Source organism: Ursus arctos, unplaced genomic scaffold (genome assembly GCF_023065955.2).
Source record: "Ursus arctos isolate Adak ecotype North America unplaced genomic scaffold, UrsArc2.0 scaffold_5, whole genome shotgun sequence".
Taxonomy (NCBI): domain Eukaryota; kingdom Metazoa; phylum Chordata; class Mammalia; order Carnivora; family Ursidae; genus Ursus; species Ursus arctos.
The window spans coordinates 34188263-34209890 of NW_026623067.1; the positions used below are offsets into that span (position 1 = coordinate 34188263).

At 50.5% G+C, this 21628-nt stretch overlaps 1 protein-coding gene across 1 annotated transcript in view; it reads right to left on the minus strand.

Moving 5' to 3' along the window:
- Nucleotides 1-3266: 3266 nt before the first annotated feature.
- TRPC7 (transient receptor potential cation channel subfamily C member 7) overlaps nucleotides 3267-21628 on the minus strand; it is a 160990-nt gene continuing 142628 nt past the window's right edge. The window contains exons 8-12 of the mRNA XM_026508042.3: nucleotides 18753-18948; nucleotides 12929-13150; nucleotides 12175-12255; nucleotides 5580-5655; nucleotides 3267-3436 (exon numbers count right to left, since the gene is read on the minus strand). Coding sequence (XP_026363827.2) covers nucleotides 3267-3436; nucleotides 5580-5655; nucleotides 12175-12255; nucleotides 12929-13150; nucleotides 18753-18948 — 745 coding nt within the window. The remainder of the gene's footprint in view (nucleotides 3437-5579; nucleotides 5656-12174; nucleotides 12256-12928; nucleotides 13151-18752; nucleotides 18949-21628) is intronic.

Below are 21628 nucleotides of genomic sequence, written 5' to 3' on the forward strand. Positions count from 1 at the left end.
GAGCTGCAGGGCCTAATTGGGGGTTTTTGCCCAGGAAGTGTCACTAGGATTTGTCGAGTCCTCTTAGGAGCCATCAGAAGGTGACACGTCACGGGAGAGGTGGCTGCTGAACCGCTGGTTTCCCCAGCCGTGGCTGGGCCCCCCTTGCCCTAGTCCCTCAGTGGCCCCGGCCCCGTTGGAAGCAGCTCCATGGGGACAGAGGGAGCTGGAGCGGAGGCTCCTTCCACGCCGTGGCCAGGAGGGAAATGTGTGTTTCCTGCAGACTCGCCAGATTTTCAGAGCCCAGGGGTGCCCTCTGAAGGAATTCTAGAAAGCTAGGGCCCAGCCATGTTCACTCAGTGGCTACTCTCTGGCCCCGTGCAGTGCAGCGTGGGAATAAAACAGACCCAGACCCCCTCATGGAGCTTCCCGCCTGCAAGCAGTGAAGACAGATGTTACAGGCACACAGGAACATTACAGACCGACATACGGACGGCTGTGCAGCCTGCTCCAAGGGGACGGATAGGGTGCTTGGGGAAGCGGGCAAGCCTGGGGGTCTGGGGACTTTTGGGGAGGGTCTGGGCTCTTTCTCCTCCCCTGTCTGTGAGCCCCTCTCAGATGCCACTCTTCACTCTCCTGCTTTGTTTCTCCAAGAGTCGCTTCTCTCACCTGGTTAATTCAATAGGAGCCATGGAGATGGGGGTGAGGGCGGGAGGGAGGCTGTCAGTGCCTGGAAAATCACTAGGCTCTTGCCTCAGCTCCAGCTGATAGTTCTGCCAGCCTTCAGTTCCAAGGCCTTTGTAACGGCTTCCCATGAAAGAGGGGTCCCTCTCTGCCCCGCTTCTCTCTGGCAGCCATGAGTCCATTCCTGGACTGCCCTTACCTCCCAGGTGCGGCATCCAAAGCCTAATGGATGGTGCCAGGTTTCCTTTTTAGTTTTTAATTACTTAGTGGGGCTGGTTTTCCTTTATCTCCCCAGAGGGAAAATTTGAGGCTTAGGTTTGAAAGGAAAAGGGCACCCCAGGATTTGAAAATGGGGTTGCCACCTGCCTCTGGCTGAAGGCAGATAGAGAAATTGAATAATGCATTTTCCAAGTGTTTATTAGCATTCTGATGAAGATAAGTGAGGGATCTGAAAGGAAATCTTCCAGAAGTGCTGGTAATTTGTCCCCTGGATAAATCAATTTCTCTTCCTACAAAGCACATCAGTTTTCTTATTCAGAGTCCAGCCTTAAAAAGGAGCCCCCCCCCCCCATTCCTATGTGTGTCATCCCCAGCACTTGGGATTCGGTGGTAAATATCTGCTGGATGAATTCTGTCATCCTCTGCAGGCTTTGGGGGGCCATGGATGAGTATTTGGGATAAGCCGGAACAACGTGCCATCACCAAGACAAGCACACAATCTGATGGGCGCTTGAGGATTTATAGATTTTTTTTGAAATGCATCTACGGCCCCTCACAGGGACCCAGGTGAAAACTGCCAGTCTGAGCATACAGTATGCCCTGCCACCCGTCGGGCAGCTCGGTTTCCCTCTTGTTGGAGCTCTGGACGGTGGTGCCAGGACTGCCCAGGTGCGAAGCCACCTTTCTTGGCTGCCAGGGACCCAACAAATGTGGGCTCCCCCACCCCCCCGGAAATTGGGAAGATTTGGCAAAGCTGGGCCTGTGTTCTTTACGGCAACAGTTGGCTGGGCCAAGTGTCTGGGGGCCACTTTGGTAGGGCTCAGCTGCCCTGTGTGTCATGGCTTTGCCCCCACCTCCGTGCTGGCACCAAATTCCAGATTTGCTTTTTACCCCATCGCATCTGCTCTTTTCTTAGAGCAGTGTTAAGTAAAGAATGTTGGATCTCGGAAGATGCACTGTGTCTTGTGAAACACAAGCCCCCTCATACATATATACGTACAAGACAGAGCCACACACATAGACACACAGGTACACAGACACACACGCATGCACGCATGCACACACAGACACACACATATATTTTGCCCTCCCAGGGTGTCTGCAGGGCATCTGAGTTTGTGACCCCGAGCCTCTTTCTCTTCGCAGGGTTGCCGTGAGGGTTCAGTGGATGGATGCAGGCAGAGCTCTCAGCACCGCGCCTGGTACCCAGCAAGTGCTCGCTCACTACGTCCCACTAGTGTTACCAGTAAGTTCCGTTGGGGCCAGGGGCCTGGGCATCCTCTCCAGCCTGCTCTGAATGGGTCTTGTTTGGGACTGGGGCTCCCTCTGGTGGCCGCTCTCCCCACTCACTCGCAGGTTGCTCCTTGAAAAAGATGTGGGTGTGGGGGGGTTCACCGTCACCCCTTCCCCTCCCACACGGGGAGAGAGGGCGAGAGGTGGGTGGGAAGAGATGTTTTGCTTCCCTCACCTTTTTCCGGACCCCCTTCCTGACCTCAGTGAAGTTGGGCGCAGTAGGTCTGCGGATTGGAGGAGGGCTGGAAGGTAAGGGTCCTGGCTACAGGATCTCAAGAGGGGGGAGTTGGTACCTTCTTCCCCTCACACCTGCCCCACTCTCCTCCCAGAGAAGTGCCGGGCCCGTGGGCTTCCGAGGCCACCTCCAGACAGGCCACAGGACAGCAGGAGCGCAGCACATCGACAGGCTCCCCAGGCTATTATGAGGTAATTTTATTTCTTTCCATTTTAGGTAAAAATAGTAAATACAAGATAATCATAATAAAGGTAAAAATACATCATTTGGATTTTGTTGTTCTCTAAACAGTGCTACCTACAGTACAATTTTTGATTTAGCATTTTTAAAGTTTTTTTTTTTTTTTTTATAAACAAATAGAACTATTTTGCTATTAGGCTCTCTGTGTTCTCGTCTGGCACTTAAGAATAGATCACAGGTCACCTCCCGGTTCTGCTGGGATGTGGGTAGGTGGTGGGGAGGGAGTGAGAAGGGGCGCATGGGATGAGGTGGTTCGTCTTCCTGGGACACAGAGATGGATGCGGTCCGGATGCGGTGGGAGGGCACGTGTGTGCATCCAAGAGGGCCTCTTCCTCACGTGTGTCACTGTGACTGGACCAACGGTCTCACACGTGTCACATCTCCTCCCCTCCTCCTGTGCTGGCCTTTCTTACCCAACAGCCTAGATTCACAACAGTTCTGGGTCAAGGCAGGCCACGATGCTGCCCATGTCAGCTTCTGCTCATATCGGAGCCAGTGGGTCCCCTTAGTGTCCTACAGGAGTGGGCCCAGGACCCTTCCCTGCCAGGCCTGGCGGCTAGGAAATCCATCCTGGCCTGGGAATGCTGGTAGAAGTCACGGATGCCGAGGGGGGCTGCTAAATGTCTTTGCCCTTGTTTACCCTCAGGTGGTCTTTGTTTAAATTCTTTCCAAATTTCTCACTGAGCTGTTGGATCAGGTCTGCCAGCTCCCCAGTAGCTTGAGATTTCTCTTCCAGAAGCTCATAGCGCAGGCTGGAGATATCTTGCTTGATCTCCTTTAGTTCACCTGCAAGGACAGATGAGCTTTTGGTGAGCATGAATGAGCAGGCACAAGGGGCTCACTCCACATAGGTTTGGGGCACACGTCTTTCCAGCACAGTATCAGCGTGCTGGGCCGGCCCACCAAGGGTAGGGGTGCGGGGACGGGAGTTGTGTTTCCACCGAAGTCCCACCCAGCTCCTGCCACTGAGGGGCACATCCGTCCATTGAAAACCCTCCTCCTCCCATTCCTGGTCAAGCTCTTTGTGAAGGGTTTCGGAGGACGGAGGGGTCAGGAGCAGGGTCATGCCTTCCTAGCGCCTATTTTGTACCATGTTAGAGTGTTGGCCCTGGAGCACTAACGCCTGATTTCAAGACTCTGAGCAACACCGTCATTAACTGGAATAGTCATTCTCCTGATGCTCCCTGTTGTGTTCTGTGGTTGTTATCTGCAGAGGAGAAACTCCCAAGAGGGAGGGGGCCGGCTGGGCATGGTGCACGAGGCAGCCTGATGGGAGCCTCGCGGAGGCCGCAGCCTCCTTCCATAGCAAGGGGCCACTGGGTGGGAACTTGGCCTGGTTTCCACGGTGAACCACGTGGGTCGAAATCCACCTGGGCCAGGGCTGTGCAAATCTTTTAGTGAACTACAAAGAGGACTCACGAATGTTCTTTTCTGAAATTATAGATATTGGACTGGCCTCGTATGGGAGTCCAGTGCCCAGGAGCACGTCATTCCTATCTCTTTTCTCCTTATGTGTTGTGTACAGAAAATGCAGAGATCTTAAAGGTACAGGTTGGCCAGTTTTGACAAACGCATACATCCCCTGTTTCCTTTTCATGGGGTGCTTTCCTGAGCCCCGGTTGCGTGGTAGAATTCCAGTGGCAGGAAACCTGGCAACCCCACCGTCTGTCATCAGCTACATTCCTGTCGACCTGCACGACGCCCTGTTCAAGGTGGCTGGCAGGCCGCCTGATGGTGTCACGTTCCAGACGCAACAGCAGGGGTGGCTGGAGGGCTGCTGTTCAGCCCCTGGACAGTGTCAGCCCAGGACTGAGTCCAGCTGCTGGTGGTCTTCGGGCTGCCTGCTGGAGGCTCCAGGAGGAAGCAGAGGGTCACCAAGCGACCGGGCTTTTGTAGTAGGGCCCCTGTGGCCCGAGTGAGGGGGACACTGAGTGCCTTCATTCGTGGGGAAGGCTGTTTTGAGGTAGCAAATATTTGTCCTGTGTGTCTCATGAAGATTAATGACCTGGTATAAGGTAATTTGCTTTTCACTTAAGAGTAACGGCTTTAAATGGACTGGAAAATCACCGGAGCGGTGAAAATGATGTAGGCTGCAAACCTCAGGGTGCATCAGAATGACCTGGGGCTCTTATCAAAATGCACAGCCCCCAGGCACCACCCCGCAGATGCCCATTCCTTAGGCCTGGATGCGGTCCGGGATGGGCGTTTTTAACAAGTGGTGGTGGTGGGGGGGAGGTACTTTGAGAAACCCTGCTGGCTGTCAGGTTCTGAGGGCCTGGCAGTGAGACAGGCTGTGCAGGATCTGAAAGAGGTGTGGGGTCTGCTTGAGGCTCTCTGTTGGTGCACCCTCGGGATGAGGAATTCTGGGCCATCCTGCACCCATGGGGACGTGATGGGGAATCGAGGCAGCCATCGCTGCACTAGGCAGGATTATTACCAACCCCCTGCCCCCAAAGAGATGACCAGGTCCTCAGCCCTGGTGTCTGGTCTGAGTACGGTCACTTCACATGGCAACAGGGAACGAGGGTCACAAGTGGAATTAAGGTTGCTCATTGGCCAGCTTGGACTAGGGAGATGATTTTGAATTACCCAGTCTAATTGTGAGTCTTTGCAAGTGGCCGAGGAAGGCATCAGAGGGTCAGAGAGACATGAGGATGGAACAGGAAGGAAGGTGGCAGCTGGAGAAGGGTTCGGGGCTCCGGGGGGCTGGTTCCGAGATGAGACAGCTGTAGGCAGCCGGGGGGCGGGGGGTGGCCCCAGCCCACAGCCAGCGAGGGGCAGAGGCCTCCACCCCACAGGCACATGGACCTCCTCCTGCCCACACTTGAGGCAGCAAGGAGAGGACGCGGTTCCGCCCGCGCCACCTCGACTTTAGCTGGGTGAGACGGCGCCCCACTGCCGACCTGCAGGAAAAGAGCCCATCACTCACCTTCATTGACTTCGTCACTTTCTCTATCCACCTGGGCCTTCAGGACGTATCTTTTTATGAGCCGCTTCATGATTTTCTGAAATGGGAGCACAAGGAAGGGGTCAGACAAACCTGGCCCAGGACAGAAGCAGCCCACATGGTGTATGTATGCACCGCCGCCCCACCCCGGCAGAGCGGCTGGGAGCATCCCCACGCCCGGTGCCTCTCTTCTCAGGGTGCCTCGCCTGTTGGGGGAACCTGGGCCTGTGTCTGTTTAACCTCTCCCCTAGGATGATCCTGCCCCTGGGACGTGAGAGCAGGACACTCAAAAGGGGGAGGCCAAGCCAGGGAAAGAGAGAGAGAGAGAGAGAGAGAGACCGTCATCTAAGATCCACAGGTGCTGTTTGAGGGACCTACGCCTGACTCCACCCTGACCTTTTTTGTGACCTTAGCCAGTCATGTCCTCTCCCCAGGGCTTAGCACACAGTCAGGACCAGGCTGGACAAGTCCACTCTACCTTGGAAAATTCCTACCAGAGGCAGAAACAGATGCAGCCGGGCCTCGGGAGGTTTTGCCAGCATCCCACCTCCCCGAAAGCCCCCGTGCCTGAAGCTGGGCTGCCGGTCGTGCTGGAGGGGAGGGTTTGGCCTGTCCTCGTGTCTATTATGCAGATACAGGTTCTTTAAGCAAATGAGGAGGTAGGAGTAAACACTTCAGAGACTCCAAGAATAGAGCCAAGTGCGAGAAAGACGGCAGGAGGTGAACTTTAGATTTCGCCAGCTAGTCGTTGGAGGGTTCCTGGGAAGCCACAGGATTCAGAAATACTCAGAGAGCGGAGACTTCTGAATCTCCCAAGGGCTGAGCAGATGGCAGAGAGGGAGGGACTCCCTGCTCCTTGCTCATCCCTTCCTGTGACCTGCTCACACCTGGGGACTCAGGGGACAGAGGTAGCATTTTCTAGATGGAAGGGACCTAAATTCCGTCCCCAGCCGTGCTCTGTGTGGTCAGTCAGGTTACTGAGTTCTCTCCGACTACATGGGCTCAGGAAAAGCTTTTTGTAAGCCAAGGGACATGGAGGGCTGCGTGGCAAAGAAGGATTTAGCACATTGTTGTCACCAACTGCGGGTTCCCTCAGTGCCTTTGATGGCTAAGACCTCAGCCCAGTTTCTCCAGGCTTTGTGACTCCAGGCTTCTAAATGAACCCGGCAAAGGCTGTCTGGGGTGAGCCCTGCATCACCTGTAGGCCACTGCTGCCCCCACCCCCAGCCCTCGGGCTGCTGGTCTCTTTGGCTCTGTGCTTCGAGTAGTGATCTTATTTTGGCCGAACAGTGAGTGAGCAGGTTACCTCCGTGCTGCCCTCTGTCAGAGAGGCCGGGGTCTTGCCATGTTAGTGGTTCAGCTGCACTGCTAGATTTCTCCTGGACATTCTCCTCGTCCCTGAGACAGGTTACCCAAGTTGTAAGAATATACGCCTTTCCTGGGACTCAGTAATGTTCTTTTCACTTTGAACTGTAAAACCCACACAAAACCAACTTTGTCCCAAGCCAGTTCTCATGGGAAAAAGCACAAACCCCCCAAAACCCAGATACCCAGGTATCTGAAATTCTTCCTGAATATAGAATTCAGAAGTATTCTGCAAATTTTCAGGCTGAGGCAAATCAGGGGCATCTAGTTAAAGTTTGTTGCCATTTTAAGGAAAACCTCAAGAATGAAGAGTTCTTTAGTTTCTGGATTCATCAGTTGAAGAACTTTTCTACGTGTGGGGTAAAAGTATAGGCTGGAGATGGGAAGTGGAGAGTTCTCTTTTCTGCGACGCCACCGAGTCGAGTGCTTCTACAGGTAATGGCCGTGACCCCCGTCCTCCTGGCTTACGGCATACCCTGTGTTTTAGCACATGACTCAACCTATTATGTTAAAAGATTCCATGGTATGTCTATTATTAATACACAGTGTGTCCCTCAAACTCCGTTTGTTTTGAATAGGTGAGACCCCGCTCACAAGCCCCCTTCAGTGTGGCATGGCCCTCTGGGAGGAGGGGAGGAAGGGTGAAAAAGAAACAAAGAAACACACGTATTGAGTATTTCCGGCAGACTAGGAGTCCTGTTAGCCTCCTTGACAGGATGACCTCCCTGAATCCTCCCAGAAACCTGGTGAGCCTGGGGAGGTCGCCTCCATTCATAGATGAGGACACTGAGGCTCATGGAGCGAGGGGACTTCTCCAAGGCCACACAGCCAGGAAGTGACAGATCTGAGATGTAATCAAAATGGAAACCAAAGCTGGGGCTTCTTCCAACCTTCAGGAAAAGTTTGTGTGCAAGGTACTTTAGGGGATGAGATGCAGGAAACCGGTTCCCATTGGTCAAAGGGGGTTTGGGCTGCTTGTATGTACCTACTTGTCCTTTAAAAACAGTTTTGTATGCAGGAGGAAGCCTCAGCTAGATTTTTGGAGGATGGATGGCTTTGTTCAGTTGTTACCCCTTGGGGTATTTCTATAAAAAAAACTGTTGAGAGAAGAAGGTCACTGGTATGTCATTGTCGTGAGAGCTCATGGTCCATTCTTGAGTGCTGGCATGCCTCATCTGAACTAAGGTTTGCACATCTGTGGCTCCAAGGGCAGAGAAACAAACATTTGTTATTAAGCCCCTCACCACACATCAGGATTATAGAAGCTTAGTAGGGAAGCAGACTCTCATGAGCCCTGCAGACAGGCAGGGACCCGTTACCCTTCCTCCCACCCCCACCTCACTCCCAGGAGTGACAGATGCCTTAAAGGAGAACAGTGTGACCGCCTAGCATCCGCTTAGGGATTCTGTGTCCTGATGGGCACCTGGTTCCCCCTCTAGTGTGTACATGTTAGACAACCTGGGGTATGTAGGAGAAGATGCCAGTCTTGTCCCCAGAAATGCGGAAGTGGTTAGAAACTGCCCAAAGTTCTCTTTAACACAGATGCTAGAGGGGATATCTGTTTTCAGAAAAGAGGGACACCAAAAGTCTCCCCTCCTTTACTGTGTTTAGGGTAAAAGAATATTCCTTTGTGATGGGTTTGAGATGTCCCCTTGCTCTTTCATAGAGTTCTTTCACTTCAAGAAGATAATAAACTCCCCAAGTGGCTGTGTCCCCCCGTTGGTGTCGATTCCACCGACCTTGCCCTCCTGCCCTTAGCAGGTGCTGGAGGTGAGTATAGCTAGTGACGAACTCAGGCCAAAGAACTAATACTTGGGGGTGTGAGGATGAGACGTGCGAGGGGTCGGAATGGTCATTGACAGTGAGGTCCAGGGAAGGAGGAGCCTCACAGTTCGCCCTGCCCACATTCCCAGGGATGTTACTGGTGCGGGGGGGTGGGGGGGTGGGGGGAATAGAAAGCCTTTCTATGGAAGACAAGCATCTCTGTGCATCCAGAGCAGCTCAAGATGTAAACAAAGAGGACATAGATGGGACATTGAAGATGGTCAACAAAGCAGAATCTAGAGGGAAACAGTGTTGCCACCCAGGAAAATAGAAATCGGGGACACTTGGAAGAGACGTGCCACTTGTTAAACTAGGGTTTATCAGACACCAGGAATAGAAGGAATCAGCGCCGGTGAGTTGTCTATTCTGTTTGCTGTGGTCTCTACAGAAAAGGCCACCTAGAGCGTGAAACGGAGGACTCCCCACTGGGTTTGGGGAAGGGATTGCACCCCAAACACCGGGGCTCGTGTGACGGACAGACTGTGCCTGGATTCTCTGGTGCATTTGGGATGCAGCTTGTTTGAATTACCCAAGAAGGAAATGCAGCTCTCAGAGTGGGAGTAGGTGAGTCTGCACACGCCCCAGCAGACAGGCACCCTGGATTTTGGAACAGGTCACAGAGTAGCTTTGATGGGAGGCATCCTTTGACCCCCTCACCAGTATCTTGGTTTTGTTTCATTGTTTACTTTCATTTGAGCCCAGATTGGAAAAAAACAAAAACAAAAAAACCCAACATTCCAAAAGTAAGGGAGCAGTTTTGTGAAAAAGAGCCATCAGACCCCTGGAAGCTGAAGTTGAAGCAAAGCTCAGAGAGCCTCTGGTCTGAGGGAATGGCCTTCCCTTACGACAGAGAACCCCCAGCAGTCGAAGGATTGACAAGCTTAAACACCCCAAGCACTGAGTTTGAAAAATCAAGCAGATCTCCTGAAGAGATGGAAAGGCAACAAGCTTGAAGAGTCCATGTGTATGCACGACGGGGCCTTTGTCTTACTTGGAATGCTGCAGAACTTCTCAGAGCCCTGACAGTGTAAGGGACTGTGGTTCGGTCACATGTCCTCAGGGAGGCGCCCGGCTCTGGGTGCAGCTAGGAGTGTAAGAAAGAGATAGTGGGCCAGGCTCCTTCTGATCTCTGCACATTTGGAAGTTGCTTTAGGAAGACAGTAGTGCAACTTGGAAGGCCACCCCAAGAAAACAGAAGAGGTTTTGCCAGACCCTTGCCCCAATCCTTCGTTCTAGAAGCTCCTTCTATACCTTGCTCCCTCCCCTCATGCTCCATAGGCTCAGACGTTTCTCAGGCAGACAGGGCACTTCTCAGCAAGGCTTGGGTGCCTAGGAAGTGTGATGTAGTAAAAGAGGGGTACCCTTGTGAGTCAGACAGATAGTTCAACCGGCTGTGGACCTTCACCACGAAGCCTCAGTTTTCTCTTCTGTTTAATGGGGTTAAAGCTACTGCCTCTCTCACTGGCATAGGGTGAGATTACACCTGGGCTAGTGTCTAGCCTGCACCCCACTGTCCTTCATGCCATCTCTTGCTTTTCTCCTGTCTGAGCAATGATGGCTCAGGAAGATGCCCAGACTTCACCTTGCAGAGCTGAGCACAGGAGCACATGGGAGAGTGCAAAGTGCTCTGTCTTCTTTGCTCTCTCTTAACCCATTCCCTCTGCTGCTTACTGGCCTCAGGTTTTCTTTCTTCTTTTCTGTGACAACTGTTGGAATAAATAGCCCAAGGCTTTTCTTGGTGGAGTCACAAAGTAGGTGGGGTGGGGAGCAGGCTGCCCAAGGTCATCAGTAGCCTGGAGCCCAATACTACCCAATCTCTGTAATCACAGCGGGAAGCTTTTGGGGATGTTGATGGCAGCAGGGACTCAGCCAGTGATGAGGGACGACAGAAACGGGATCACCCCAAGGCTGCTTTTGAAAACAGTCTTGCTCATAAAGGATTCATTCTGGGTACAGGACATTCACCACATCATTAGTCTTCCTTTATCTCGGCAGCTGATTCTTCTCGAAAGCAACCCATCAGAGATTTGACCCTAACCCATGAGGGCTTTCTATCTCTTTTTGTGACACAGATAATCTATACTTTGAGAAGCTGAGAAATAAGAAATCCTTCCACTGACCGAAGGCTTTGTGCTGTAACACAACTCAGAGCAGGTCAAACCGGTCAGGCCCAGTTTTGCACATGATTAAATGCAAGATTTGCCTGTTTCCAGTTTTTAGCCTGTGTCAGCTCATCAAACTCTTAAGTACTTTGAGGGATGAACCGTTTCTTAATTGTGCACTTCAATCCTCCTACCTGCGTAGCTGGCTTCTGAAATAGGGGCGGAGATACATTTAGAGACCTGCGTCTGGAAGATGCGAAGGCTCATTGCTCCCTCTGGGATGGTGGCACCAGGGGCCCCGCGCCTCCACCGCACGCGTGCTCCAGACGGCCTCAAGTTTACCACTGATAGAAACTGATCAGCATGGATAGAACTGCTCATCGGGAAGGGGAAGGCAGGAAATGAATGGCCTGTACTTCTATAATCAATAACCCGTAGTTACCATTAATCACTGGCTCATGGGCTGACTCAAACGGATACAGAGATGTGGCATTAATTTCCAAAAGCAATGCAAAGGGCTGTAAGCATAAAAAGTCCTCTAAGGTTTATGTACAAGAACAGACTTTGGCAGGCTGGCGGTCTTAAGTCAGGTGCTCAGTGAAGACACCCATGTCCACCTGGTCGCTTAAGACAGACTCCTGGGAGTCCTGCTGGGTACCGTCCCTGCAGATAAGCAGCCTGTCCCATGGCCTGGGTGTCCAGAACGTATATTGAATCTGTCTGCTTTTCTCCATCACTACTCACACCCAGTCCAGGTCTCGCTCCCTTGCACCTGGATGACTGTCCCCTGCCTGCTGGGCTCCAGCTGCTCTGGACCTGCCAAACTTCTCCCCTCTGGCTCTTGTGGATGCCTTTTCTAAGCCTGGGAGGCCCCACAGGGATGCCTCCTTCTTTGAGGTCTTAGCTAACTGTCCTGTCCTTGAAGATGCTTCCTCTGATAACCACACCTAGGCAGGGGCTCCCTCTTATTCTCCATGTTTGCACCCTGCTGTTCTTATTCTCCATGTTTGCACCCTGCTGTTTTCTTCTTTCCACTTTTGTCAATTTGAGGTTATGGATTTACTTGTGTGTTTACTTGTTACTTGTCTCCATGCCTCACCGGCTAGGAACCTGTCTCCATCGCCAGTGGGTGGTGCGGTGCCTGGCATATCGTCGTCACTCAGTGCGTATTTGTTGAAGGAAGGAAGAAATGAGGCTGTGTTCTGGGGCAGCTGACACAGCCCTGTTACTAAATCCATGTCTGGATAGTGTCCGCTGCTGCCCATACCTGGGAAAGGTGTGGTTACCTGGTATCGGGTGGGCTTGCTGAAACTGTTATTTGCTGTCAGGTTTTCAGAATTCCTCATGCCAGCCTGGTAGCGAGTCTTCTGGGGGGGGGAAAAACCCAAATACATAATAAATACTACACACACACACACACACACACACACACGTGTTCAAATAGCATATACGACAGCCATCTATGAGGAGCACCCATATATGGGGCTGTCTCTAAAAAGAGGACCCTCAGGAAGCTGGTACAGCCACAGCTGCCAGGCTTCCTAGAACAGTGTTCTTGGGGCCTTGGTTCTGTAGGATGACTACAGGTTATAGAATATAGGTTGGTCAACTTGGGGAAGCATGGAGTTAAGTTGATAGGGGGTGTCTTTCTTCCAGGACTCCTCAGAGATTTTCAGATGCTACTAAGGTGGGGGAGGATCTCTAGGGGGGGAGATAATGGGCAGGGAAACTTTCTTCCCAGAGAGCATTCTCCAGATACTTTCTGGGAAGAACCATGCCTCTTTGGGGGCCCACAAAATGGTTGCATGGCTCAGCCCCATGGCCCACTCAGCCCCCAGCAGGCCACCTCTTCAGGGAACTTCGGGGAGAAGGGCAGCTACCACAGGCAGCCTTTGCTGATGTGCTCGCGGATTCTGAAAAGTGGGGGCCCCTCGCCTACTTCCCCCGTATCAGCGGTACCGTCTGAATCAAGCACCCCCGTCCCCCTCCCCCGCCCCCTCCCGCTGCCTTCTCTTGCCCCATAAACCCCATGTTACCTACCCTGAATTTGGAATTCAGCATGCCCATTTCAAGGTCATTTTCACAGCTTTTGGCCTTGGATTTACAGAGTTTTATGAGGCACATCTTGATTCTCATTATGAGATAATAAAATGATTTAGGACTTGGCACTAGATTGAAAGGAGCAGGAAGAGTTCTTCCTTCATCAAAGTAAGACAGCCAGAGCTTTGCTCGGGCAAATTTCCATTCCACGTCTGCATCCTCCTGTGGGACAAGGGAAACAACACACCATCAAAGGCCACAATTGAACAGCGGAGCTCAGTGTGAGCAGCGGGACACAGGCCACATGCTCTGACGGCAGACTTCTAGAAAACAGGACTCTGGCTGATGGTCCAAGGATGTTCTCCCTCTTTACAAAGGCTCCAGATGGGGAAGCTCTTCTAAAACCCTATGAAACTAGTCATCCCCAAGATCTCTACCTAACTCCTTAGCATTCATTGCTGAAAACCTCAGCCTGACTCTCCGCTGGGCATTTTCACAAACTTTCTCCACTTGCCACAAACCAGAGACCTTTTCTCACTGCCACGTAATCCTGTTAGCCACTGACAGCTTTGCCGATTCACGAACCACCACGGCATCAAAGTATTGGCGTTTTAGAGCATTGCTGCCCCGTGGAAATATCAAGTGAGCCACAAAGGGGAACCATGTAAGTAAGTTTACATTTTCTAGTAGCCACATTATGAAAAGGAAAATGGAACAGGAAATTTTTTTTTCTTTTCAAGTTTTTATTTAAATTCTAGTTAGTTAACATATAGGGTAAGATTGGTTTCAGGCATAGAATTTAGTGATTCATCAAAGGTTACATTATTTTAAAGTGTTATTTATTTAAGTGATGTCTCCACCCACAGTGGGGCTCAAACTCACTCACAACCCTGAGATCAAGAGTCTCACACCCTCCTGACTGAGCCAGCTAAGTGCCCCTACAGAACAGGTGAAATGAATCTCAGTGATATCTTTTATTTAATCCAGGAGATCCAAATGTTATCATTTCAGTGTATGATCATTATAAAAATTCTTAATGAGATAACTCACATTTTTCTCCTATTGAGTCTTCGAGATCGGTGTGTATTTTATACTTACAGCACATTTCAGTTTGGACCTGTCACATTTCACATACTTAACAGGTGCATGTGGTGAGCAGCTCCCATATTGTATCGTATCACTGCGCATTTCTAATTAGAAAGCATATATCTTATTGGTCAGAGTACTGCCACAGAGGATGTGAGGAGATTCTGCACATGTCATTTAAGAGAAACAGACCTGACTATAGTCAGCACGAAGTAGCCCAGCCATGCTCTTTTCCCTGATAGCGGTGCTAGGTTTAAACCCCACATCTATTACGTCTGACGTGGTGTCGATGCCAGAATGCTGAGTGGGCCCCCTAAGAGGTAGCAGGTGTGGGTTTTTTTTTTTTTTTCTACAGGCAGGCTCTTTACGCTTCTGTCCTAGTGGGGCAGTTTGAGAGCAGCAAAGAGGCGTGGGATTTGGAGTCAGACAGACCTGGACTCACAGCCCCTTACTAGCTGTATGACGTAAGCAAGGGTTTTGGGCTTGCTCACCGGGAGATGGAGATGCTGCTGCCTCCCTCACGTAGCCCTGAGATGGGCACTGAGTATGCACTCCCTGAGGGGGTGGGTTCCAATCCTCGCAGATACTCGCTACACTTCCAGGGACCGTGAACCTAGCAGGGGCCCCCAGGAGCCTGCTGGGAGCTGTCACATGATACAAGAATTATTGCCTGCAGGCTTGGCCATTTTGTTTGCTTTTCCTGAGACCCTGTTAGCACCTGGCCTAGTCTCTGGGGGATCATATTGGAGTCTTTGAGACTGGAAGCTTTATGAGGGCAGGGTTTGCTCCCTGCCTTTGCTGCCTGACAGGGAGATGTAACAGGGACACCTGACCTGAGAGGAACGGTGGTATGGTGGTGACAGCATGGGCTCTGGAGCCTGCCTAGGTTCCAGTTCTGCCTCTCTTCCTCCCTAGCTGTGTAGCCATGGCAGGTGGCTTAGCTGTTCTGGGCCTCAGTTTCTTCATCTGTAAAATGGCGGTAAGAATGCCTACCTCATAGGTCATTATGAGAATGAAATGAGTTCACTTACAGTCAGACATTAGTAGGCCCTCCGTAAGTATTATTTTCATCTCCGTAACTTAGCACAGTGCCTAGAGTTCAACCTTTAGTCATTCAGCAAACAGGTATCAAGAACCGACTATGTGGGTGGCCTAGTAGGCACTGGGCTAGGTAGGCACTGGGACTGACTGTCCGTGCCCTCGTGGAGCACACAGTCTGGCCCATGACATGAATATGGTGAACTGCTCATCACCTAGTCTTTCACGTGGAGTTGTGCTAAAGGCTATGGGGTCCTCTGGGTGTAGAGCTCCTGACCTGGCCTCCGGGGCTGAGCAGGCTGCCTGATGGCTGGTGTCGGAGCTGAGCTCCACGGGGTGAGTAGTTCTCTACCGGGTCAAGTGTGGGTGGGGTGAGAGTGGAGAAGAGTGGGAGTTAATGAGTAGAAGAGGCAGTGAGAAGCGTAAACAGCTTTTCTGAGAAAGTTGGCAGGAAAGAGCAGGAGAGAAAGAGCTGGAAAGTGGGATCGAGGGAGGATTTTTTTAGTTACTTTTTTTTTTTTTTTTTTTTTTTAAAGATCCAGAGTCTCATTTAGATGCTGACAGGAAGGGTGAAGTTGGGGGTGGAGCAGGGACGACGTGCGGTGGCAGCTCCTGAGGAGGTGAGAGGGCAGGCAGCCCGGGCACATGGGCAGGGCAGCTCAGATGGAGACCTTTCTCCCCCCGCAGGAGGGCAGGCGGGGGCGTGGCAGGTGTCGAGGCAGGCGGGTCCGTGGATTTGGGGGGCAGGTGCTCAAGATCTATGGCTGAATAAGTAAGTGTTCTCATGGCAGATTTCACAAATGTGTACTTCTTCAAAGTTCAGTGGGACCAGAGACACTGGGCACTGCCTAGCGGCCTCGTTCCGCCTTTCCGAGTCGTAGCACACGCATCCCCGGTGAGATGGGAAGGGACACGTGCTCTCCCCTGAAGAGAAGCCTGGAGCCCCGGGGGAGGGGGTGTGTGGGCTGCAGTATGTTCTCTCCACCTCATGACACAATGCTGTGCTGGGGTAACTCGACATCACAAGCCCATGTGATGTCCTGGTTGTGCCCAGTCCTGCTCCAAACTAGTGGGCATCTCTCCACACTAATCGTGTGGTTTCCATGCCATACTCATTTGGACCAAAGCACAATGTGCTTGTTAGGATGGGCACAGTGCCCTGGGTCGGTGGTACAGAGACTGGCATATAATATCCAGGCACCATCTGTTTTCTCTTACATTTGGGGAAACTGAGGCCCAGAAGAGCAGGGAGGGCTGGTTAGCAACAGCTCATCCACATAAGTGACCAAATATGTACACCATTACAACATACGCTTGTCCATGGAGCATGGGGGCAGAGGGAGAGTGGGGAAGGGGGTTCAGGCTTCATGCTGGCTCCTCTCCCTCTTGCCTCTTGCATCTTTTCCTGGCACAGTCTACCTCTTGCAGCCCAAGAATACCGTGTTATTTCACCCCTCCTGCCTTGGCACGTGTTGTTGCTCCTGTTTAGAATACTCTGTTTTGGGGGAGGTGTGTGTTATGAACCAAATGTGTCCCCTAAAATTCCTAAGTGGAAGCCCTAACCCCCAGGGCCTTAGAATGTGACTGTATTTGGAAATAGGGCCTTTAGAGAGGTATGTAGAGTTAAATGACGTTGCTAGGGTGGGCCCTGATCTGACGTCACGGGTGAACTCATACGGAGCATAAGAAACGCCAGGGACACACGCGCAGGGAGCAAAGGCCATGCGAGGAGGCCATGAGAAGGCAGCGTCTGCCAGTAGAGGAGAGACGCCCAGAAGCCAGCTCCGCCAACACGCTCATCTGGGACGTCCAGCGTCTAGAACCGTGGGAGGACCCGGTTTGTGGTGTTTTGTTACCACAGCCCCGCAAACGAATACCGGAAAGTCTTTCATTTCTTCCCGGTGAGCAATACACTAGTGCTTGTTTCTTATGAAAGACCCGAGTGCTAAGGTGTGGCAGTCCCCTTCCAAAGCTCTCTCCTTTAACTCCCTTCCCCCGGGGATGCCCCTGGTAAAGGGGTCAGGGGTGTGGTACCTCTTCTCTACCTTTCTCTGCTGCTTCTTTCTCTATATGCACTTTCGTATTGTTATGTGAATACGATTTTCCTATCTGCGTTTTCCCACAACTTGCATTTTTCCCCACTTAACAGTATCATAGAGATTTTGTGATATCAGCACAAACAAGTTTTTCTCATTGTATATGCAGTGTTCTAGAGTCTCTGTCAGAGTTTATCGAAACCCTCTGTTGTCGATGGGCTATTTGCACATCTTTCCTTTAGTGAACACCTATGTAAAACATACTCCTGCCTGGGTCTGTTCCTAGAATTGCAATTGTTGAGTCCATTCAAAATAGGTTAGTGCATTTTATTAATCCTTAGCTTAGTTATTTTATCTTGTAATGATTAAAACAATAATAAGATTTAAAAAGCATGAAAAGGCACAAAGAGAAAGGCATTCTGCCCCCCATACCCCCCGACTGGCTCCCGACAGGTAGCCCCGCCGTGTGTGCCTTGTGGACCCTTTCAGAGATATTTTCTTTTTTAAAGGCTTATCCAATTAAAAGTGAGCATGAATGCCCTTTTCTTCCTTTGTTACACAAGGGAGAGCACACTATAAACACTGTTCTGCATCCTGATTTTTTTCTCTTAGCCCTGTGACTTGCAGGTCTGTCGCCATCAGCGTGTGGAGAACGTCCTCATCCTTTCTAAGGTTGCGTACTATTCTGTTCAGATGCGTTATAATCTGTTTAATGGAATGCATCATCATCTATTTCACTAGATTCCTTTAATGCTCATTTAGTTTGTTAATTTCTTGCCCTTCCAAGCAGGGCTGCAATCAATAGCTTGTGGCTTGTGCATTTCAGATCTTGATAAACTGCCTCCTGAGACATTCTCTGGACTCCCTTAGCTATTTGGCAAAATTGTATCACTCTTCGAATGGCCTTCAAGCCCCACCTCTGGAAGCTTCTCTGCTTTGAACCTGGTAGAACTTCTCTGGGTGTGATGAACCCAGGGCAATGGAGTGTGTTCATCGATGTATCTTGTTTTTCTCAAGGGACTGAGTTCTTACAGGGCAGGGACCTTCTAAGTCATCTCTGTGTCACCAGTGCTAGGCAAGGGCATTGCATACAGTAGGTATTTAATAAATAACGTGTGCGAGGCAAAGGGAATGTTGGCTGAACAATACAGTCATTCCAATTGGCCGGGGGCCACCTGCATGCTGTCTCGAGGGGACACGTGAAAAAGGAAAGATTCACCGTCCTGATTCTCTCAACCCAACCAGGGCCCAACCAGGGCCATTTTGCGTGTGGTGCCCACTCTGCCATGTGGCAGGTTGACCGAAGGTGTTCCTTGGGGCAGCGTGGTAAGCACGCTGGTTGTTTGCTGTTCTGGCTTCACTTTTTTTTTTTTTTTTGAGAGACAGAGAAAGAGAGAGATTGGAGTGGCAGAGAGAGAGGGAGAGAGAGAATCCCAAGTAGGCTCCATGCCCAGCGCGCAGAGCCCAACGCGGGGCTTGATCTCACCATGCTGAGATCATGACCTAAGCCAAGAGTCAGGTGCTTAACCCACTGAGCCACCCAGGCGCCCCCTGGCTTCACACATAATAACACGCGAACTTCTAATGTCGTTACCCCCATTGCTTTGTACAGCCATGTAATTCAAACGCAGGGAGAGAGAACGATTTCAGTGAACTGGTCTTACCTCGATTTCCTGATACGAGTTGTTGATCATGGCTATCAGCATGTTGAGCAGCACTACCACCATGGTGACGTTATAGACGCCGTAGAGAACGTAGCCGATGTTCTCGATGAACTTGTGGTCGTATTTCAGCACCACCGAGATCACTTCAGACAGGCCAAAGATGGACCAAAATAAGGTTTTGAAACTTTCTTCCACCCTAGAAGGAAAGACAGTCCCTTCAGGCGGTTTGCATCCGCTGACACGTTTCACATGGAAGTTCCCACTACCCAGACGTCGGTGGTTACCCTGCAGTGGGGCTGGGCTGGCGGGAGGTGCCTGTCTCCTGAAATAATGGCATATTCCGATTTCTAAGAAGACTTCCAAAAATATCATAAAGGGCAGGCTCTTTCTTTTCCTTTCGGTCCATTTATTGGGACTCCTGGCTGTGGTATCACTTTTCTAATTAATTAAACATTTAAAATTAAGCAGCAGGTCAAATGTTTGTTCTTGCACCTTATCAGCCACACTCTTCCTAAAATAGTCTCTTGAGTGTCTCAAGCCCCATGTGCGGGGGGAGAGGACGATGTCCATGGATGGAGGCTGCATTGCTGGTCAGAGCAGCTCCTTAAGCCTCGTGACCGTGTCCGTGTTGGGCTCGCTTATTACCTCCATTTACAGATGAAGGCGTGGATACTCAGAGCTTTATCCTTTCTAGTGGCATCTGGCTGGAAAGTGGGGTGCAAACCCAGGCACGTCTGGGGTCTCCAAAAGCACGTACTTCCAACTACTAGGCTTCCCCACCCCTTGGCTCTGGGCAGTGAGGCCAGCCACACATCTCATGTTCTCACGACTGGAGTTGAATTGTGAGAAGTGTGAGTGTGGTGTGTCTTTATTGTTCAAAATCAGCAGGCAGCATCCACACTCGCCCTGCAGCTCACTCAAGGTAGATACTGCACATGCTTTGAGGGCAGTGTGGGGAAAATCTGGCTTTTAGGACACACTGCTCTTTGACCCTTTAGAGACTGTGAAGTTGTCAGAATACCCTAGCTTAAAGACAAAGATCCAAGGATGTTTCATCATCTGTACTTTGTGGCTAGGACCCCACATTGGGTTTACAACAGAGAATCCAATCGGAAAGCTGGGTTTGGGTTGGGAGGCTTAGAACACCCCCATGCATCCAGTAACATCTGAATGCTTATATACAGTGCTTTTGGTTTGCATCCAGATCTGGGGTACCTCATGAGAAAGCACTTTCTTTTTTCTCTTTAACATTTCAGGTTTTCAACACTCACCCACAAGTGGCCAGGATTAGCTAAATCTCAAAAAAAAAAAATCAGCGTTTCTTAAGGATTGGTATTTATTTGACAAGATGTACAAAAATACTAGTACTTGTCACTTAGGCTAAAAAATCCAACTCTGACTCGCGTGAATTTTCGACTCTCCTGTGTGTGAGTATGTGTGGGTGTATGTGTACGTGTGTGTCTAGCCAGCTGTTTGACTCATTCCCAATGTATCCCAGAGTCTGAAAACTGAAAATTGAAGTGGGTTTTTGTTGTCGTTATTTGTTTCCGGTTTCTCTGAAAACTGTGAGTTTGGAATATTTAATTCATTTGACTTTTAATAAGAAGGAATTTCTTTGGGGGTCTGGAAGTAATGACTGGGTATCCAGCATTACTTTAGAGCCCCAGGTCCGATGCTATTCTGAGAAAGAGGGGAACACTCTGCTTCCTTGGGCGAGATCCACTTGCTGTGAAAAGGATACCATTCAATCAGCGGCCGTGATTCTCTGCAGGTATTGTCGTCCATTAAGAAGTAATCTTTTGGTTACCACCCTAGTGGAAGGGAACAGTGGCAGAGAGACTCCAGAACCATCGGCTGAGCCCCCAGTCCCAAACGGGAAGGAGAGAGCAGGATGTGATCTCTCTGACCGTTGTCCCCTTCCTAGCTGGATCAGCAGAAAACTGGAGGGCACACGATCTGAGCAAGGGGCTGGGCAGGCAGGCACTGGTCCCAGATGATGCGCTTACCATGAACACCCTACGAAACGGATAATGTATGCAGCTGAGCGCTGCTTTACGGAAATGCATCTTCCCTCGCTTACCTTGGAAAACCCCACAAACCTTTGGCTGACACAAATGAAGGAAGCAATTACAGAACATCCAGGGAAAGATCTTCTGAATTTTGATGAGGGAAAATGGCCTAGATTCAGAGTGTATTTTTTTTTTTTCTTATTTGCTTCTTGCTATGAATTTTGCCACTAAGCTCTGATTTATCCTTGGTGCCTTCACTTTGGCGTTCTGTTTTTTAATAGAATAATCTAAAGGAGACAGAGCTGGCCCACTAAGCAGTGTGTGCTGTAGTGAAAGAATATTTACAGACCCCTAAATTCAGGGCTTAGCTCCTCCTCCATCGGATCCCCTCCGCCTACCCCCCACTTGGAATGCTGAGCCTTTAGGTTTGTTATCTGGCTTCTAGACAATCTGTACACCTGTTTCATCTCTATTCTATAGATCAGGGATTAGCCTCTGGACCTGAATTTGGCTATGACCTACAGGAGTATCTCATTCCAAGAGGCCCAGACTCACTGGGATTTCCCGAGTGAAAGTGACCCCCTCCAGAGCAGTTAACACTCGGACCTGACTGGGCAGGAAATGCAAAGTATGCATTTTTAATAATCTCTTGTAAGCTCTTTCAGGACTGTGTATAGCCCTGTGTCCTCTTATTATGGGGCAAAATGGGTTGTCGTAGCGAAGACCTCCTGTAAAGTAAGGCCGGGTCCATCAACTCGAATCATCTACAATGGCTAGATCCACCATTGGTTGGGTCTTTCATTTGTATTTACCCCTCTTGACTCAATTGGACTAACCGAATGGACTAATTTTGTTGTCATTGTGTCT